At 36.6% G+C, this 18,904-nt stretch overlaps 1 protein-coding gene across 1 annotated transcript; it reads left to right on the top strand.

Annotated features, from left to right (window-relative positions):
- LOC121416453 (zinc transporter ZIP4-like) lies at positions 1 to 18,517 on the top strand. The gene is made up of 12 exons (XM_041609948.1): positions 1 to 339; positions 3,981 to 4,271; positions 4,989 to 5,196; positions 6,466 to 6,674; positions 7,411 to 7,582; positions 7,862 to 8,031; positions 10,601 to 10,753; positions 11,438 to 11,551; positions 13,157 to 13,202; positions 14,231 to 14,383; positions 16,914 to 17,101; positions 18,132 to 18,517. The coding sequence occupies exons 1-12, from the start codon at positions 19 to 21 to the stop codon at positions 18,264 to 18,266; spliced, it is 2,160 nt and encodes a 719-aa protein (XP_041465882.1). The 5' UTR covers positions 1 to 18; the 3' UTR covers positions 18,267 to 18,517.
- The last annotated feature ends 387 nt before the right edge of the window (positions 18,518 to 18,904 follow it).

The following is an 18,904-nucleotide window of genomic DNA, read 5'->3' as shown; positions in this document are numbered from 1 at the left end:
CAGAGACAAGGAGGAACCATGGCGGTGTTAACGCGTTATAGTGTTGTGGGCATACCACTACTTTTACTTTTCCTCCAATCTTGCTCGGTTTCGGCGGGACAGGATTTGTTCAGACCCAGACGAGAAGCAGACGACCACGATCACGACCACCATTCAGATGAGGAACACTTTGTAGCTGTCGGAAATTATCTTTTAGATCAGGAGTTATCCGCACAGAGAACTTCCGGTGATTTTGAGGAAAATCATGACCAAAACATTACTTCAACACAAGTCGACATTTTGGTTTTGACGCTCTTTACAAGGGTTGGATGTGAAAGTCTTGTCGATAACTGCTCCAAGGTAGAAACAATTACTTTTTTTCAATGTTTTAAATATTCAAATTAACGTCTTCAATATCATAGGCCTTCTTGTGGATTAACTGCTATTGAACTTATTTAACATTGCATAATCATATTCTATCAATAGTAAATTTTCATGGAATAACATGATACATCAAAATGATTACAGAATCCTGACAGATATTTGATTTGCATTTTCAAAAGACTTATTCCATATAACAATCTAAATTAAGCATTGGGTGATTTCAGTGCTGGTGTTTGCCTTGGTGTTAGTGTTGGTGTTGAATTTTGGATTGCTTCCCTTAGCTATAAAACTTATTCAGAGTTTGTAAAACTGATCGAGACCACATTATTGACATCTCAACAACTAGTGAGTGACTTTTCAGGACCATCTTCATTTCTTGTGTGGTGTTATAATCGTGTAAAAATTGACCTAACACCAACACCAAAAGGTCAACACCGTACTTGAAATCACCCATTGTAACAGAGGGTCGTGGGTTGGATACTAGCCATAGTGTAATACCCTGAACATCAAAAATATTTTTTTGCTAAATGTTATTCCGCACTCAATCCAAGGCTCTGTAACACAAAGGTTTGAGATGAATTACAAATATGAAAGAACGGCATTAATTGGTCCCCAGTCAGTATTTTAAACAGAGTGCCTATGCAACGATGACCTTGATTGGTCATTTAAATTTGAAAAACGACCTGAAATAATTCATAAAAGCTATCATCTTTATAATTTTGTCATTATTATTACTATTATGTTTATCATCATTATTATTATTGTTATAATCATTGTTATCATTCATATTATTATCATTGTTATAATTATTTTTTTTTCAATATTATTATTGATTTAATTCATTTAGGATTGCGTTGCTCTATGTTTTTACTACATGCATTTATTTCGAAGAAAAAATCTATAAAAAAACAATGAAAGAAAAGCTTAAAAAACCCCGAAAAATACAAAAACTATGTTTTCTACTCCATTATCCTAAACTTACCAAATATTGGATGTATTCTACAAAACATCACATACATGTTCTGGGCGCCTTTTTACAAAGACTTGGTATGATAACAATATTTTATACCAATTTTACTTTCAGCCAATCAGATTTGAGAATTTCGGTAGCCTTAAAACTGATATCGCGAATTTGTTATTAAAGTGAAACGACCCCCTGAAAAGGGCTTATTGCTCTAATCAGATGACTACAACGGCTCGTCATGTGACGCTAGGGGCTTGTCACGTGATTCGTACACAATGATATTGACTTATCCCATATAGTGAAACGCGTCATTGTTATATTCTTTTCATCTAATTCCAGGTGGCGCCAAGTTATATTGATTGAAAAGGCGTGTGAGGGGGTGGGGCAACCGATATATGACGTCATTTTATTCTAAATTGAATATTCGGTATAATATTGGTGAAACCTGCCCAGACCGGTTTTTTATACTCCTCTTCCTTCCATTTTTATAATTATTCTTCTTTATTTGCTCTTCAATTTTTTTTCCGAAGTCACAGTTTGGTAACCTGGAGGAAAACAATCGCAATAGTCCTTACCCATCCTGGGTATTAACAACCCCCATGGCAATTTTTAATTTCATTTTCATGGTGGCTCTGAATTTCTGAAACAAACAAGATCGCACATGGTCCGTACACAGTAAAAACACTGTTTGAAAATTTGTACAAAGTTGCTTACGATATGAACCTTACAGGAGTTGTTTAACACTTAGCCAACCATGCTGAATTTATTGAAAATGAATATCAAAGATTACATTTTAATGTGTAAATTTTTAAAAACTTCTTAATTCTGTTTAAAGGTCAAGTCAAGTCCATCCCAGAAAAAAAGTTGATTTGGATAAATAGAGAAAATTCAAACATGAATAACGCTGAAAATTTCATCAAAATCGGATGTAAAATAAGAAAGTTATGACATTATTTTTCACAAAACAGTTCTATGCTCAATTCAGTAATATGCAAATGAGATAGTCGATGATGTCATCCACTCACTATTTCTTTTGTTTTTTATTGTTTGAATTATACAATATTTCAATTTTTACAAATTGGACAAGGTTCCCCTTGCTTGAACCACAAAATGTTGAAATAATGGAATTACGTGTTCAGGGAGGAATGAAACTTTGTTTCACATGACATTGACGAGAAAATCAAAATATTTCTATTTCATTTAAGAAATACAAAAGAAATAGTGAGTGGGTGACGTCATCGGTTCCCTCATTTACATACCGACCAGGATGTGCATGGAACTGTTTTGAAAAATTAAGCGAAACTTCAAAATGTTATAACTTTCTTATTTTACATCCGATTTTAATGAAATTTTCAGTCTTGCGCTTGTTTGATTATTTTTTTCCTTTTAAAATCAGTTTTTTGTTGGGGTGGACTTGTCCTTTAAACATCTGCTGTAAGGTTCATTTAGAGTCAAAATTCTTAACAACGTTTTTTACTGCGAATAGTCGGAATTTTGCGACCGGTGGAATGTTTTGCATATTGAATTTAATTTCTTGACATCGTCAGAACCTTACTGTTGAATAATATTGTGTCATCAAACCATTATAATTTTGAACAACATCAACCACAAACAAATAAGTTTGGGAAAGAAATGGACTGGTATTGATTTATCGCCAAACCGATCTTTGAAGTCATGTCGATATTTGCCTATTGATTATAAATTCATCATTACTCATTTTAATCATTTCTTTAATGGTGAAGGATCTGAAAATAACAAAAAAAATTGTCAATATCGCAATATAAATCGCGAAACTGGCTAGCAGACTGTCTGCAAACTACTGGACTGAAAGTCCCGAAGTTTGATTTGCACATATAGTTTTTACTAATTCAAATTATAGCTTTTTTTAGTTTCGCTGAACGATCACTCGCGTAATTTTTTTTTTCACCATACATCTCAAAATTGGTAATTGGTCTGCACTATAAATCATTTTCACCAGATTTATTTGTGAATACCGTCATACTGATCTGTAGATCAACCAGCTTCTAATGAGATTCCTATTCTTACAATTGAATTTTCGAACACACCATCCATGATTCGAGTGCACTAGTTAGAATAACCTATATTTTCTTCCTTTGTTTCAAAGTTAAGAACTGTGTGCTATCATTATAATATCCAAGCAAAATAATGTGCACTATGTTTTATATGTATTGTGGATACTTTTTTATAAATATATAATCCTTTACTATCTTACAATAATGACCGATCAATGCAACTAGTCGTTGGTACAAGTCAATAGCAAATTAAGTGACTGGTCACGTGATGGATTTCATCGAATCACTTGATCAGGATCCATATCACTGTTTTGTTAATATTCAAGTACCACATCATTTGGAAACTGCACCAAAATGGGCACTTGAACAAAAATGTGCAAAATCAGCCCTCCGAACCTGCCCTAGATAGCTCCATAATTCGCCAACGCATAACTCTGGTATATTCGAATTTGTGAATTGGCCTTTGTACGTTGACAGTGACGGTCTGTCGTTGTAATCAGCGTAATTCATGACTAGCTGTTACAGACGTTGGGATTATTGTTGTGTAATTATTTTTGTATTACCCTTTTGAATTCAAAGTTCATGAATATAAAACTCTTTTTTGTTTCTATTTGCCGCAGTGCGCCGATGATTTTCAGAATGATTTATTCAGCGCCCTCAGCGTTGACCCGACAAACGGCTTCAGTGAGGATGTCTTTCACGAAGCAGTGCCGCTACTGCTCTATGCCCTGTTTGACCTGGATGCCTTGTGCGCCGCTGGGCCTGGCGGGACAGACCTTGATGAGGACATAGTTCTTGGGGAGCTGATGTCTGCCGGAGAAAACGGGACGAATACCACCATGTCTGAAGAGGACCTGGAAGAAATATTGCATGTGATCAGTGAGAATTACACGGCTACAACCCAAGCAACGGTAAAAACCAGGAAGACTATGTCCGAGCCCTGTGTCCCATTTCATAAAAAAAAACTTGTTGTGATAGCAAGTCCGACTGGAATGGCAATTTCCATGATAATACCGAAAATTCTGCTTTTTGATCCGCTTTTCTCACGAAATTTGACATCCCATCAAGAGTTGCTATCATAGCATCTTGCGAGAGTTGCTGTTATATCAACTTTTTTTACGAAACGGGGTCCAGGACTCATTCAAAGATTCTGCGACCCGCGTTCTGAACTCAGAATATACTAGTAGTTAAATCATGATTTAATTTACTAACTACTACAAAAATTCAAGGACTTTAGGGGGTAGAGCTTGATATTTTCAGACTAGAATCGATAAATAAAGAGTTTAGTCTAACATTGCATGTTGTCTCTATTCCCGGTAGTAACGGCATTTCTTATTTATTTCTAGCCAACCTTTAACCCATTTCAAAGTTGAATTGGTTGGATCCTATACAATCACACGGAACTACAGAATTTGGTATTCATCGGATTTGATTTTTTATGAACATTGGACTAACGTCATTAGGTCTGCGTTGAATAGAACCGATGGCAAATTGAGCCTTACTGCGGGATATTCTGTGGGAAAAGTAGCCCTAAAGTGTTGTCATTGATAGGTTATTTAATTCATTTTCTTTCCTTCTTATAGAGGTTTCCCACTTTACATTCCTTTTCGTTATTTTGAATATTACAGTGTTTCGATGTCGAATCGGTGTTTACCGCAACTGTTGAGGACCACGAAGCCGGGGCGAACGAAAGCGAGATTCATAGCGTCGCCGAGGAAGTGATCAACAGCATTCTTCATGGATACTGCATCGGCGAGGCAAGTTTGCCATCTACCGACGATTTTGTGGATGCAATTTTCGACTCCTACGCCTCAGATGGAGTCATTCCTGAAGAAGGTAAAGCAAAAAGATTCAGGGTCCATTTCATTAACATTTGGGGCTAGCAAGCTGTAGGTTATGTCATATTTCCTTTATTCCGATTAGCTGAAAAGAACAGATACTATGGTACCTGTCTGATAAATCAGAATTTGTCCGGGAAAAAATCCGACAGGTCGTTTCATGAAACGCTCCCAAGTGGTAGCCCAGGCAACTGTTCAGAGGGGACTTTACTTTTGACATGGGAACACACTCTTACCAAACATCGAAAGTTAAAAAAAAATATAAAATAAGTTTGAAGAATTTTAAGAACAGTCAGATCAGCCAGTACTTGAATGGCGTGTGATGCAAATTATAATAATGATAACGCAGTTCTTGTACATGTAGTAAAGCGCATATCACATTATTTCATAATGTCCCTATGCGCTTTGAAAGGACTGGGATAGTATTACCCTGGCTTTGGCCCCGCATCCCTTTTTTTTACAGCGCCTTGGCATTTCAAGGAATAAATTCCTGCCAGGTACTCATTCATTTCACCTGGGTTGGTGCAGCCCAAATGCGGATAAATTTCTTTCTGAAGGAATTTACGCCATGGCTGGGATTTGAACCCACGAACCTCTGTTTCAACGTCAGAAGACTAATCCTGGGCCAAAACGCTCCACATTATCATGTAGAAATTGTTGTTATAATCGTTGTCGTTATTGTCACAATCGTGGTGATAATTATGATTTAATATCTATCTTCATTATACACGTAGATCAAGGATTGACATGTTGGTTATTGTAATCATTATTTGTTAGACTGAATACGTAATATATACTCGATGGCCCATATTCTGAAGTCAGGTTTAACTTTAGACCATGGTCACTCTGTGCTAAAATTATGGGGATCCAAAATTGTCAAAATGTATATTATAGTGTTTATTTCTTTTGTTTACTGTGCTCTTTCCTGATTCTTTGATGGTGAAGACATTTATCATATTTGTACTTCCTAGGCAATGGGGGGAGAGTCAAATGAGCTAAAATGTTATATCTCTGCAGTTCGTGATTTATGTCACTATTGGCTATCCATACTTAAATCACAACTTTAAACCGGAGTTTAAGTTAAACCCGACTTCAGAATACGGGCCAATATACTCAATTGTTTGCTTTAAAAGTTTGATATTTCATTTTAAGAATTCAAAATAACAGTATTACAAGGAGTATAGATATAATGGCTAGTTATTGTCAAACATACCGAATGAATGTTATAGATAGGCTCACTAAATCTGCCAACATTGTTTGTTTTTAGAATTCGAACATTTGATTTCCGATCTTGGTATTGGGGGCTCTTCTGGGGACCATGACGACCACGACGACCACGATGACCACGATCATCGTCGAAGGAGACATGTCGACATTCCGGTGGCAGCGGTGGGATACATACATCGGACGGAGCGTGCCGTGGATGACCACGATCATGATCACGATGGTCACTCGGAAGAATTAAACGTATCTGCTGTAAGTGCCTGTCTACATTTATACAGAGACGGCGCGCGGCGCCACAAAAATATAATGGCCCGAATTCACAAAGGTGGTTTTGAAAACCCACGGTTGAGTCCATGGTTTATGTAGATTTCCTGTATAAATTACGCTTAATTTAGCGCGTATCGGGCGCGTATGCAAGAAATGTCCAATGCTAATGCGCGCTTTTGTCACAGTGTGCCAAATTGACGCCTGTTATCATTGTTAAATACGCTATTTTATTCATGAGTCCACTGGGAAAATGAAGCATTAATATAAGGAATAAGAGGCAATATTGAAAAGGGTTTGCATGATGAAGTAATAATTTTCGTGACTTTTGCATTGAAAACAAAAAAGAAACCATGAAAAATCAACCTGTGGCGTTCTTGATGAAATTAATAAAATCATGTTTTAAAGGAAATGCTAAAAAAAAATAAACCTTGAATAACTTGATATCATTTTTTTTTTCATTTCGAATTTGTATCGGATTCAAGTCGATTTTAGCTACACACATTCATTTTCACCCCCCCCCCCCTCTCTCTGTTCTTATAAAGCTAGAAAGTAAGTGACCTCACCCAATTATAACCAGATTTCACCTCAATATTACTCAATTTGAACTCCATATTATTCAATTCAAATATCATTGTAGATGCTGCATAAAGCATGAATAGTGGCAGCTGTCTTGCAAATGAATATTCACCCTTTGACATGTGAATGCGTTTTTATCACTCAGACATGCTACACAGGGGAGGAACTCCTAGACATTCATGGAATCGACCACGAAGCTGGTATCACCGAGTCCCAGTACGCAGCCCTGTGTCCATCCCTGGTCCAGCAGATCCTTTCCGGTGTGTGTAGCAGTGATGAACATGATGACCAAACTGATGCGATTACAAACGCCGAGAGTACGTAATTTTAACAATAAAAAAGAGATATTATCAAAATACTATAGTACTGTCGATGATAATGATGATGACAATGATGATGATGATGATGATGATGATGATGACGATGATGATGACGATGATGTTGTGATGATGACGAAGACGATGATGGTGATGATGTTGATGATGGTGGTGATGATGATGATACTCATAGTGCTAAAAGAAATAGTACTATCCGATGTCAGCAACATTGCTGAACACACCTTGCAATTTTCCTCATTGTTTTTTTTTTTATTTTAGTTTGGGGCTATGGTAACCTGGTCGTCCTCATCATCAGTCTCCTTGCCGTTTTCGGGGCTATTTTTGTTCCATGCATGTCCGGTTTCGTATACGAGGCTGTTATTCAGACAATGATGGCGCTTGCCGTAGCAACGTTGACAGGGGACGCCTTGTTACATCTTATACCGCAGGTAACCACTCTCTGTATAAAATGCAAAGGAGCTGATCAGGGACCCGTTTCATTAGGATTTACAACTGTTGTAACCTTGCCATTATATGACAGCTACCTTGGTAACAGGGCTCAGCAGCCAATCAAAATCAATGTCCCAATGGTAGTGGTAGAAATGGAAAAGTTAAGCAGTTGTAACTCTTTATGAAACGGGTCCATGGTCCCTATTCACTCTCCTCTCGGGTGATAGTATTGACTAATCCCTTTGGTGCAAACTGTGGAACTGTGCATGCTTGTGGCCACCGCACACCTTACGACTGTTCGAGAACCGATTTTGGAACAAATCGCATTTTGCTCATTTTCTGAAAATGTGAATGGAACATATCATTTTATTTGAGGTTAAAATTAATTGAAAGAATACTAATATAACCATTTTGAAAAATTGCAAGCCTATATTTTAGAGTTAAGTCCAAATTAATTTCAAATCGTAGCCAATCGTACGACTGCTATGACGTCATTACGACTGGATATGAAATTCGCTTTTATTCTATGAAGGATGATAGCATATTCACAGATTTGAACATGGGCATTCGTACGATGATTTAGAACATTACACAGTAAGACATTCCATGTCTCAATATTAGCATTAAAGTCTACTAAATTTTATTCGGAAATCGGGTCTCAGATAAACCTGAAATTGATAAAAAAACAGGCCTCAATTTTTTAAAGGAGTATGAGAAATGTAGTTTCATTTTTTTTTATTTACTCGAAGTGAATTATCATTGAGTTTCTCGCACCATTTATTCTTGCATTCATGCACTCTATTTCCCACATAACGGCATCATGCAATACAAATTATTCAAAGAAATATGCAAATTTCATCTCCAACTATGAAACTTACTGAACTTTCAATTGCTTGACGTTCACTCGGTAGCAAGTAGTTCAGGAAAAAAAATTGAAAATTTTGACATGGGATAATTTGTTCTCATATATTGGCATATCTTACAATTGATCTATATCTCGGAATTTCACCCCAAAGTGCCTTAATCATGTAAAACATGTTAAAGTAATGAAAATCGACCGACAGGCCTATTCTCAAAGGGCAACCGCTCTTTATTTTACTCGAAATAAACAGTCGTGGACTTTGGTCGTTCTCACATTCAATCAACGCGAAAGACCCCTCAAGTCTGCGCATGAGCAGACGAAGTAGCATCCATCAATATTCATAAACTCCATGCCATCCAAGAATCGCTCCGCTTCTGAGAGCAAGAAATAGAAAGTTTTCGCAGTCACCACACATGCGGCCGCTCTACAATTCCTTAGAAAATGCAAATCAAATCAGCTAAGAGGCTCTGTCGAAAGTTGGTAGACCGGGTGGTTGTTTCATAAAGCTGTTCGTAAGATACGAATGACTTTACGCACGACTGGTGATCCTTTCTTGTGCTATGTGATATCACTATGTAATTGAGTTATGACCTAAGAACATGTTCCAGTCGTGCGTAAAGTCTTTCGTAACTTTACGAACAGCTTTATGAAAAACCCACCCGGAGAGTAGGGTCGTCTCGTGACTCTGGACAACTATATTTGCAACTGTTCTTCCGGTCCAAATCTGCGGATGATTTGCTGTCCCGGTTCTCCAACTTTCGCCAAAAGCCTCTCAGCTTATTTGACCTATTTACATTAAAGAGAGCGGTCGTTTAGTGATTGCCAAAACTCTCTAAAGTACGGCTTACAAAAAAGTACGGCTTACAAAATAAGCTGAGAGGCTTTGTCGAATGTTGGTAGACCGGGACAGTAGCGTCGTCACGTGACTCTGGACAACTATATTTGGAACTGTTCTTCCGGTCCAAATCATCTGATGATCTGCTGTCCTGGGGAGCGTTTCATGAAGGGAATTCGTCCGACAAGTTCTGTTTTATCCGACAATTACCATAGTAACACTACCTCTCAGCCAATCAGAATCAAGGAAAGATGTCAGATCTGACAACTTGTCGGACAAAAATGTTGATGAAATGCCCCCCTGGTCCTCCAACTTTCGACAAAAGCCTCTCAGCTTATTTTACTCGTATTTTCAAAGGAATTGATGTGTTGTAGAGAGAGAGGATGCTTAGTGATGTACAACTTAAGGCGACCGCACACCTTACGACTGGTCTGCGACCCGATTTCAGAATAAAACGTAGTATAGTTTGATGCTAATATTGAGACTTGGAATATTTCACTGTGTAATGTTCTAAATCATCGTACGATTACTTATGGTCAAATCTATGACTATGCTGTCATCCTTCTTAGAATAAAAATAATTTGATATCTAGTCGTAATGACGTCCTACATGTAGCAGTCGTACGATTGGCTACGATTTGAAACTAATTTGGCTTTTACTTCAAAATATAGGATTGCAATCTTTCAAAATGGTTGTAATATTAGTATTTCAATTAATTTTAACCTGAAATGAAATCATATGTTCCATTCTGATCTTCAGAAAATGAGTAAAATGCGATTTGTTCCAAAATCGGATCGCGAACAGTCGTAATGTGCATGCGCGGTGGCCTTAACAAAAACACTGACTACACGTCCCCCTCTTCTTTTTGCAGGCTGTCGGATTACATTCCCATGGTGGGTCGGGCCACGACCACGCCGACCACGGCCCGACCAGCCCCGAGCTAGCCTATGTATGGAAATGCCTCGTGATAGTGGTATTCATCTACGTGTTCTTCCTGATCGAGAGGATTGCTAGTATGACCGGAGTAAGTATATACAGACATGCAAGATGCAGGCACACCAAAGGTATCGACTCCAAACCAATCAAGTTCAATGTAATGGAAGTATCCTGTTCAGTTTGGGCGATGTGACTGATTCTTTATTTCTTTGTTAAAATTTCTCATGTTGCATCGGCCTCTCTCCTTGATATATTGTTATTAGTAGTAGTGTTATTACAAGTACTACTTGTAGTAGCATTAGTAGTGGTAGTAGTAGTAGTTGACCCTTTTAATATATATATAAACATTTTAATTTTTTTTATAGATTAAGACAGACTGTTCAGAAAGTAATTTTGTATTTCACTCTCTTCCTTTTTATTTCATATCCGTTACTCTTGTTTTTCTTTTATTATTATAATTGATTTTCTAATTTATTTATTTAAGTATAATTTTTAGAGGGGGGGGGGGGGCACAAGCCCCAACTATACGCCAGTGTTATTATTTTTTTATTAGGGTTGTTTTTATTATCATATTATTATAGGTGTTGTTATCATCATCATCCTTATCATATTCTTCTTCCTCTTCTACTTATTCTTATGATTATTAATTATTATTTAGATATGTTAACATTTTTAATTATTATCATGATCATTATTATCTTCACTATTATCTTTATCATTATAATTGATTCTATCATATATAATTATGATCATTTCATTCGTTTCTCCCCAGGTCTGTGGACATGATCATTCCTTAGATAAGGCAGCAATGGGAACAGACACAGCTAAGACCCCCATTACCGCCTTCCAACGGACCACAAAGGTGTCCGATTCTACGCGGGAACTGGTAAGAACATTTTGGCTTTTCTTTGTCAACCCCACAGGGGGAGGGGCGTTGGGGGCACTCACCTATATTGGCGGTATGGGTATGCGCGATCCATTTCGCGCCTTTCCAGCCTTTCCTAAGCATATCCTTTTCACCATTTTTTCATTGCCCAACGGTTCTCCCTCCTTCCTAAGCCCCTATTTTTCATGCTTCAGTTCCCGCCCCCCCCCCCTCTATTTCATGATACAGTTTCCAAGTACCCCATTTCTTTGCAGAGAGCCATCTGACTTGTAAGTTGTTAAGCCTCAGTTTTCATAAGGAAATCAGTTCTAAAAGGGATGGTCTGGGTTGAAAGTATAGCTTAATAAATAGAGTAGAATTCACTCAGCAAAATGCCGAAAATTTCATCAAAATCGGATAACAAATAACAAAGTTATTGAATTTTAAAGTTTAGCAATATTTTGTGAAAACAGTCGTCATGAATGTTCACTAGACGGGCTGATGACGTCACATCTCCACTATCCGTTTTCTTATTTTGTATTTTATTATATGAAATTAGGTTTATTTCATTTTTTCCTCCAAGAACTAGAAAAATTGGATTGAAACTGATTTAGTGCTTTAGATATTTCTTGCTGCAACTTATTTCATTATAAGGGAGACATATTATTCACACAAATACGTAAAAATAACTGTATTATTTGTTATCCGATTTTGATGAAATTTTCGTCATTTTGCTCAGTGAGTATGGTTTCAGACTTAGGGTCCTGGGAATAATTTATTGCCTGTAGGTCCTGATGTAAATTTGAAAAGCGAAAAAAATGTTTTCATTGCAAAATAGAGGTCAAATCGGTCCCGAGAATTATGAAAAGCAAAAAAAAGCAAAAAAACAACAAACAAACCAAAAAAAGAAGCAAAAACAAACAATTAAACAAAACAAAATGAAACAAAATGAAAGTTTTTCGCTAAAAAATGGAGGTTGAATTGGTCCCAAGAAATCTGAAAAGCAAAAAAGAACAACAAAAAGTTCATTTTGGTAACCATGGTAACTGACATTTATTAATATTTACACATCTCTCAGAATACCTGGAACACCCCTCTTCCCAGAGTTATGGGTCCAAACACCCCTACCGTTTCGAAAACTGAGTGCCCGCCCCCAGGGTAAGCTCCTTTGTTCCATGTTTTACTTTTCTTTGACAGAGTCACTGCTATTTGGATAATTTCAAGTTCATTCATTTCTTCTATTTATAAATAATATGATTGACATGCTTTTCGATACATTCGAGATCACTATGAATTATGAATCGAAAATCAATAAATAAATCGAATTATTTACTTCAATTAAATAACTCTTTTAACACATTCTTGTATAACAAATTTGGCGATTTCTAGCGAAAGTCCTTCATTATTTTATATTACGGGTAAAGAAACGAGAATAGCTCCTGCCAAAAAAAAGGTTAGTTTCACATGACTCCAAAATGTCAAACCATCATCGAGAGTTCCGAAACGTAGGACGAACTGCTGATCAACAAATTTCGACAAAGACCTCTTAGCTGTTCATTGTGATATGAAAGGCATTTTGAATAATATTCACGATGTTCTTGAACATCTTATTATTATGTTTTACAGGCAACGGCTGAGAACGGCGAAGATGAGAAGGTCAGATACATGAAAGGTAAATTTTATAATTTTTAAGCATTCTTTGTCTTCAAATCGTTTATGTAAGCAGTATGGCAGATGCATCCTTCCCCTAGGTCCGATATCGGATAGATGATTTTTTTTTATAAAAGGAAAAAAAGAGCTTAAGTAGAAAAATAATTAACCTACGTCAGCGACTCGCTGGATCTTTGTGGACGTAGACTGGTGGAAAACGGGTCAAAGGCAATGGAGTTTTAAAAAGAAATGGTTGTGAAATTAAAGTGAACTTCCATAAAAACAAGACTCGAATGCCTGTCATGCCAAAGCACAACAGAAAAGTAATGTCGAAAATTGGTGATTCAAAATACCAATTTAGTTCTGGACTCTGACAGAGAGACATAATTGCAACATAAGTCAGCTCCGAAACTAAGGACGAAATCAGAGCGCTATTCCGGTTCACCAAATTTCGACAAACACCTCACCATTAACATCATTATCATCAACATCATCGTCATTATCATCAATATCATCCTTACCATCAACGTCATCATCATTATCAACATCATCATTATCATCAACATCATCATCGTTATCATCAACATCATCATCGTTATCATCAACATCATCATCATTATCATCAACATCATCATCATTATCATCAACATCATCATATTATCAACATCATCATCGTTATCATCAACATTATCATTATCAACATCACCGTCATTATCATCATCCTTATCATCATCATTATCATCAACATCATCCTTACCATCAACGTCATAATCATTATCAACATCATCGTCATTATCAACATCATACTTACCATCAACGTCATCATCATTATCAACATCATCATTATCATCAACATCATCATCGTTATCATCAACATCATCATCATCATCAACATCATCATCATCATCTTCGCACACTTTGAGCGCACTACTTCACATGCTGTTGTAGAATGTCTACGCAGCGATATCAAATTTCATTCGATGGGCATTTTCAAAATGTCAATACATTTTCTGTGTTGTTGAATCCGTCTCTTTTTCAAATTCCCTCCAGGTTGTGGGACCGTTCCTTTCATGATCGTAATGGGGGATGCTCTGCATAACTTCGGAGATGGACTTGCGATCGGAGCTTCCTTTACTCTCGGGATCTCTGCTGGACTCAGCACGAGCATCGCCGTGTTCTGCCACGAGCTGCCTCACGAGTTAGGTAATTGCGTCTTGTACATGTTTCAAAATGGTCAATTTCTAATTTCTCAGTAATTATCATTAACGATGAATGCATGTTATGATATAGCGCTATTTCCACCTTGATAAAAAAATGCCCGATGCATTTTAAGAAAGAGAGAGAGAGAGAGAGAGAGAGAGACAGGAAGAAGAAGAGACTTCTGTTTTAATAGAGCGTCATTTTCATGTTAAGTAAGCGACACACACTCGTTTTCAACTGAGCGGCAGAGGTTGTTGATTGAGCGGCAAAGTGCTATTTGAGCACCGAAACAGAGATAAATTACTGTCATTTAAACACATGTTTAACAAAATAAGGTTGTTTTAATTTTTAAGATCCCGTAAAAGAAGGAACCATACATAGTAAGAACGTTGTTTAAAATGTTTACACAACGCTGGCCTGGCTATTATGAATTTTTTAAGTAGTCGTTTGAGTTTTTAAACGAGTATTTGCAATTGAGAGAAGAAGAAGATTAAGAGAGATAAAAAACTGTCATTCGAACAGACGTTGAAATATAAAAAATACAGGGTTTGTGTTTCTGATGCCGTGTACATGGTGTAAGAACAATACATATTAAAAACGCTGTTTAAAGGTCTATACATGTTTAACGTTAGCATTTGAAACAACCATGCTTATTTTGTTACATGTTGAATATTAAACGTTGTCGCCTTTAAACAAGTGTTTAAACCGTGTAACAAGTACTCTAAAGTTCATGTCGTAAACAGCGTTGTATAACTTTTAATTATCTTTGTTTAATGTGTACCTTGTTACTAAAATGATTTCAGTGGGAATGATTAGAGTTCGTTTATGTTGGTGAATCTTGGTGAATCTTAAAGGGGAAGTTCACCCTGACAAAAAGTTTATTGTAAAAATAGCAGAAAAAATAATTAAAAATATTGCCGAAGGTTTGAGAAAAATTCATCAAATGATTAAAAAGTTATTAGAATTTTAATTATTTGACTTGTGACGTCATATGCGAGCAGCATTCCTACATAGCGAATGGCAAAAAATCAATGAAATGTCATTTTCTCAGAAAACTGAAAACGTTTTTCACTGTACCTTTTGTATATCAATAGACGAATCCCTTCACACTCAATCATGAATAGAAAACAAAATAAGTCATCAGGAACCATACAAAATTTCAAATTCATGCACTTTATATTACATAACACATTGGGCAGCTGCTCGTTTATGACGTCACAAATCCAAAACTTTGATCTCTAACAACTGTCTTACACTGTAACGGATTTTCCTCAAACCTTCACCAATATTTTTCATTATTTTTTCTGCTATTTTTACAACAAAGTTTTCTTCAGGGTGAACTTCCCCTTTAAGTTAATAGTGATTGTAAAAAGAATCCCCAGTAGACTTTACTTTATTGTTTTATTGAGTGATAAAAGGAGGGGATCAAATAAAGAAGGGACGTGGAGATATTTGCAACAGAAACGCGACTTCTTTGATACACCGACTTCTTCTTAGTTCTTCATTTCTAACATGTATGTTCTTATTAAGCCGTCTACTTCAAATGACACTGAAACTGTATTGCTTAGTCAAAACTTTCATGACAAACAACAGCCTTCTTCTCCTTTTGAACTTCTTCTCCTCGTCCTTCTCCTTTCTTTCTTTCTTTCTTTCTTTCTTCTCCTTCTTCTTCTCTTTCTTCTTGTTCTTTCTTTTTTTTCTTCTTCCCTTCTTCTTCTTTTCCCCTTCTTTATGTTCTTCTTTGTTTCTTTCTTTCGTTCTTTCTTTCTTCTTCTCGGGTCACTACACAAGTCATGTCAAGTGTATATTAGGGTTAAACATGTTAAAAGACTCCTGCATGGGTCCAGTAATATAAAGGTTAGCGATTTGATCATTACTAAGCATTGTGCGGCGGGCCCATGATCTTTGGCAGCAGCAACCATAAATGAATAAAAAATTAAATGAAATTTAAATGTAATTGAAACGATTTTTGCCCTCTTATATATATATATATATATATATATATATATAATCTATTTTTGTTGTTGTTTTGGCAAGGAAATTATTCACACCTTGCCACTTTCCACACGGTGCCAAAAGGGTAGCTGGTAGGATGTGGAAGTAATTTTGGCTTTTCCAGTATTGTGTGCGCCTCATTAGCGACTAGCTGGAATACTCACGATTCCATCGTGTGCGGTTATCACTAATTGAATCCGATAGGCGTATGCAAAAACAATGATGAGCGCGTAGATACAGTATGTCCTACGCGCATTATGAAACCGGTATTTTTATATGACTTAGAGCCTGTCGCACTTAAATTCCAAATTGCATGCGGCATAAAAGACCTGACCGCATTGGTAAGATCATGCTATGAAAACGCGCACTACTGCAAATTATTTAATAAGATTGCGTGTTATTATGGTCTACGCGTCGGCATTTAAGTGCGACTGTCATACCTAAAGCTTTCTGAAGCACCCCCATATTATTATTATTATTATCATAATATTATTTTCATATTGTAAAACTATTACATCTCTGATTTCTCTTTCAAAAGGGGACTTGGCCATTCTTCTTAACCAAGGAATGCGCCTGCCAATAGCGGTGTTTTGGAACCTTCTCTCCGCGTGCACCTGCTTTTTGGGACTGTGGGTCGGCATCCCTCTCGCGCAGACGCAGAACGCAGCGGAATGGATTTTCGCTGCTACCGCCGGCACGTTTCTGTACGTTGGACTTGTACACATGGTGAGATCATCTAATTTTCTGACTCAAAATCATAAGCAATTCCATAGCAATTTTCTGGAACGTGGAGCTATGGGGGATTGTACTAATTTGGCATAAGGGTAAACAGGCAATGACAATTGTATAGCCACCTTATACCGAACACCTTTTTTAATAATGTTTTTGGACCATGGCGAAATAGAAGTTCAAAAGTACTCGAGGAATTGATCCAGTGCCCCATTGCATAAAAGTTACTATTGCAACTTTGCTATCCAATGAGAAATACCATGATAACGCGGATCCACGGCCAATAACAATCAAGGATTCCATCCAAGTAATCATTGCATGGCAAAGTTACCATAATGGACATCACGCTTGGAGATTTGAAAAAAAAAACTATCGCCAAAGATATATGTATCTGTTTTTTCTTCACCCTCTTATAATCTTCAGCTATCTTAATTGTTGAAAGTAAGTAAAATTTTCTGTTCGATTTATAACTTCAATTATGTCGTTTCGTGCGTTATTAACATGTTTAAAAGGGAACATGATCCACAAGATGAACACGTCTCCTCCACATTTCCGTTTTAACCCTTCGCATGCAATTAAATTCAACAATCGTAAAAATTAGTTTTCGACACTAACTTTATATTAGAGAAGCTAATCATTAGTTAAGGTTCTTAGATAACATATATTAATCATCAGTATCAAATGTTCAAACTGATAACCTTGATGGAAAGAAAATAATATGGAAACAATTGTCATTATTATTCCCTTAAAACAATTAAGCATGCAAAGAGTTAATATATATATATAGAAATATATATCATGTATAAATACATATTTATTTATATAATTATGTGCTGATATACAGTATGATTAAGAATGGTTGTTACTTACATTCCATACTTATCGTATACGTGGAAAGGTTGTTCAGCTTTGTATGTAATTAAAGCTAAATTTTGTAATTCACGGAAACATGCCGTTCAAAATGAAAAACAGAAGAAGAAAATTAAATTTGAAAATATTTGGTTTTGTTTTACTTTTTCGTTCTCAGCTCCCCCTTCTCCATTCCTACAAAGGCGAGAGAAAGGGAATCGTCTTCATTCTCCAGAATATCGGATTCCTGCTCGGGACACTCATCATCTTGCTCATCGCTCTCTACGAGGACGCCATCAACGTCTCAATCTGAACAGTTGACCTTCATCAGGACGAGCACGGAAGTAACATTTTATTTTATTCCTTTTATTTCCGTGAGGACTAGAGGTATCACAGGCCTCAATAATTTCTCATAGACTCATGTGTTAACATGGTTAAAGTGGCACTTAAACAAATCATAAAGAATAAAAAGGAAATTCGAGGGTTGAATGTTAACTAGCTGTGGATAGGATATGTCTGGCATTCCATAACTGACTAGAAAAGGGTACCTCGACCGGCTCATATGCTGTGTGTGAGTAAAAATAAATCGGCATTCTTGAAGACTACACCTGACAGGATCCGCGCCGTATAAGCTAAAACAACAACAACAAATTCATCGCTTGAGAGTGTAAAACGGGCCTAATTCTTCCGCCAGTAAAAAAATAGTTCCGAAGTGGTGATATATATTTCCAATTTGGAAAAAGGAAGTTCAGTAGGTACCCTCCCTAGAACCAGTGTTAGATTGTAAGTCATATTCATTCATTTTGCCAATCAGCATGTCAAATTTAAAAATTGAGAATGGGTTGCGGCTTGAATGAATATTTTTGCCAGCCAGTTGTAATTAGGCCCGTGTAACCTAGACATGCGAGACAAACGAAATAGGTCTCGAATCCAGACTGATAAAAGAATAGG

This window comes from Lytechinus variegatus, chromosome 6 (assembly GCF_018143015.1).
Source record: "Lytechinus variegatus isolate NC3 chromosome 6, Lvar_3.0, whole genome shotgun sequence".
Lineage (NCBI taxonomy): Eukaryota > Metazoa > Echinodermata > Echinoidea > Temnopleuroida > Toxopneustidae > Lytechinus > Lytechinus variegatus.
Note: the sequence above shows the minus strand (reverse complement) of the source record. Positions and strands in the feature narration are given on the sequence as shown.

What these genes read in the sequence shown, in the direction of transcription:
- LOC121416453 (XM_041609948.1), top strand. Translation starts at nt 19, where the DNA reads ATGGCGGTGTTAACGCGTTATAGTGTTGTGGGCATACCACTACTTTTA. An exon ending in CCGATTCTACGCGGGAACTG is followed by an intron (nt 11,552 to 13,156) that starts GTAAGAACATTT and finishes TATGTTTTACAG; the next exon opens with GCAACGGCTGAGAACGGCGA. An exon ending in CGAGCTGCCTCACGAGTTAG is followed by an intron (nt 14,384 to 16,913) that starts GTAATTGCGTCT and finishes CTCTTTCAAAAG; the next exon opens with GGGACTTGGCCATTCTTCTT.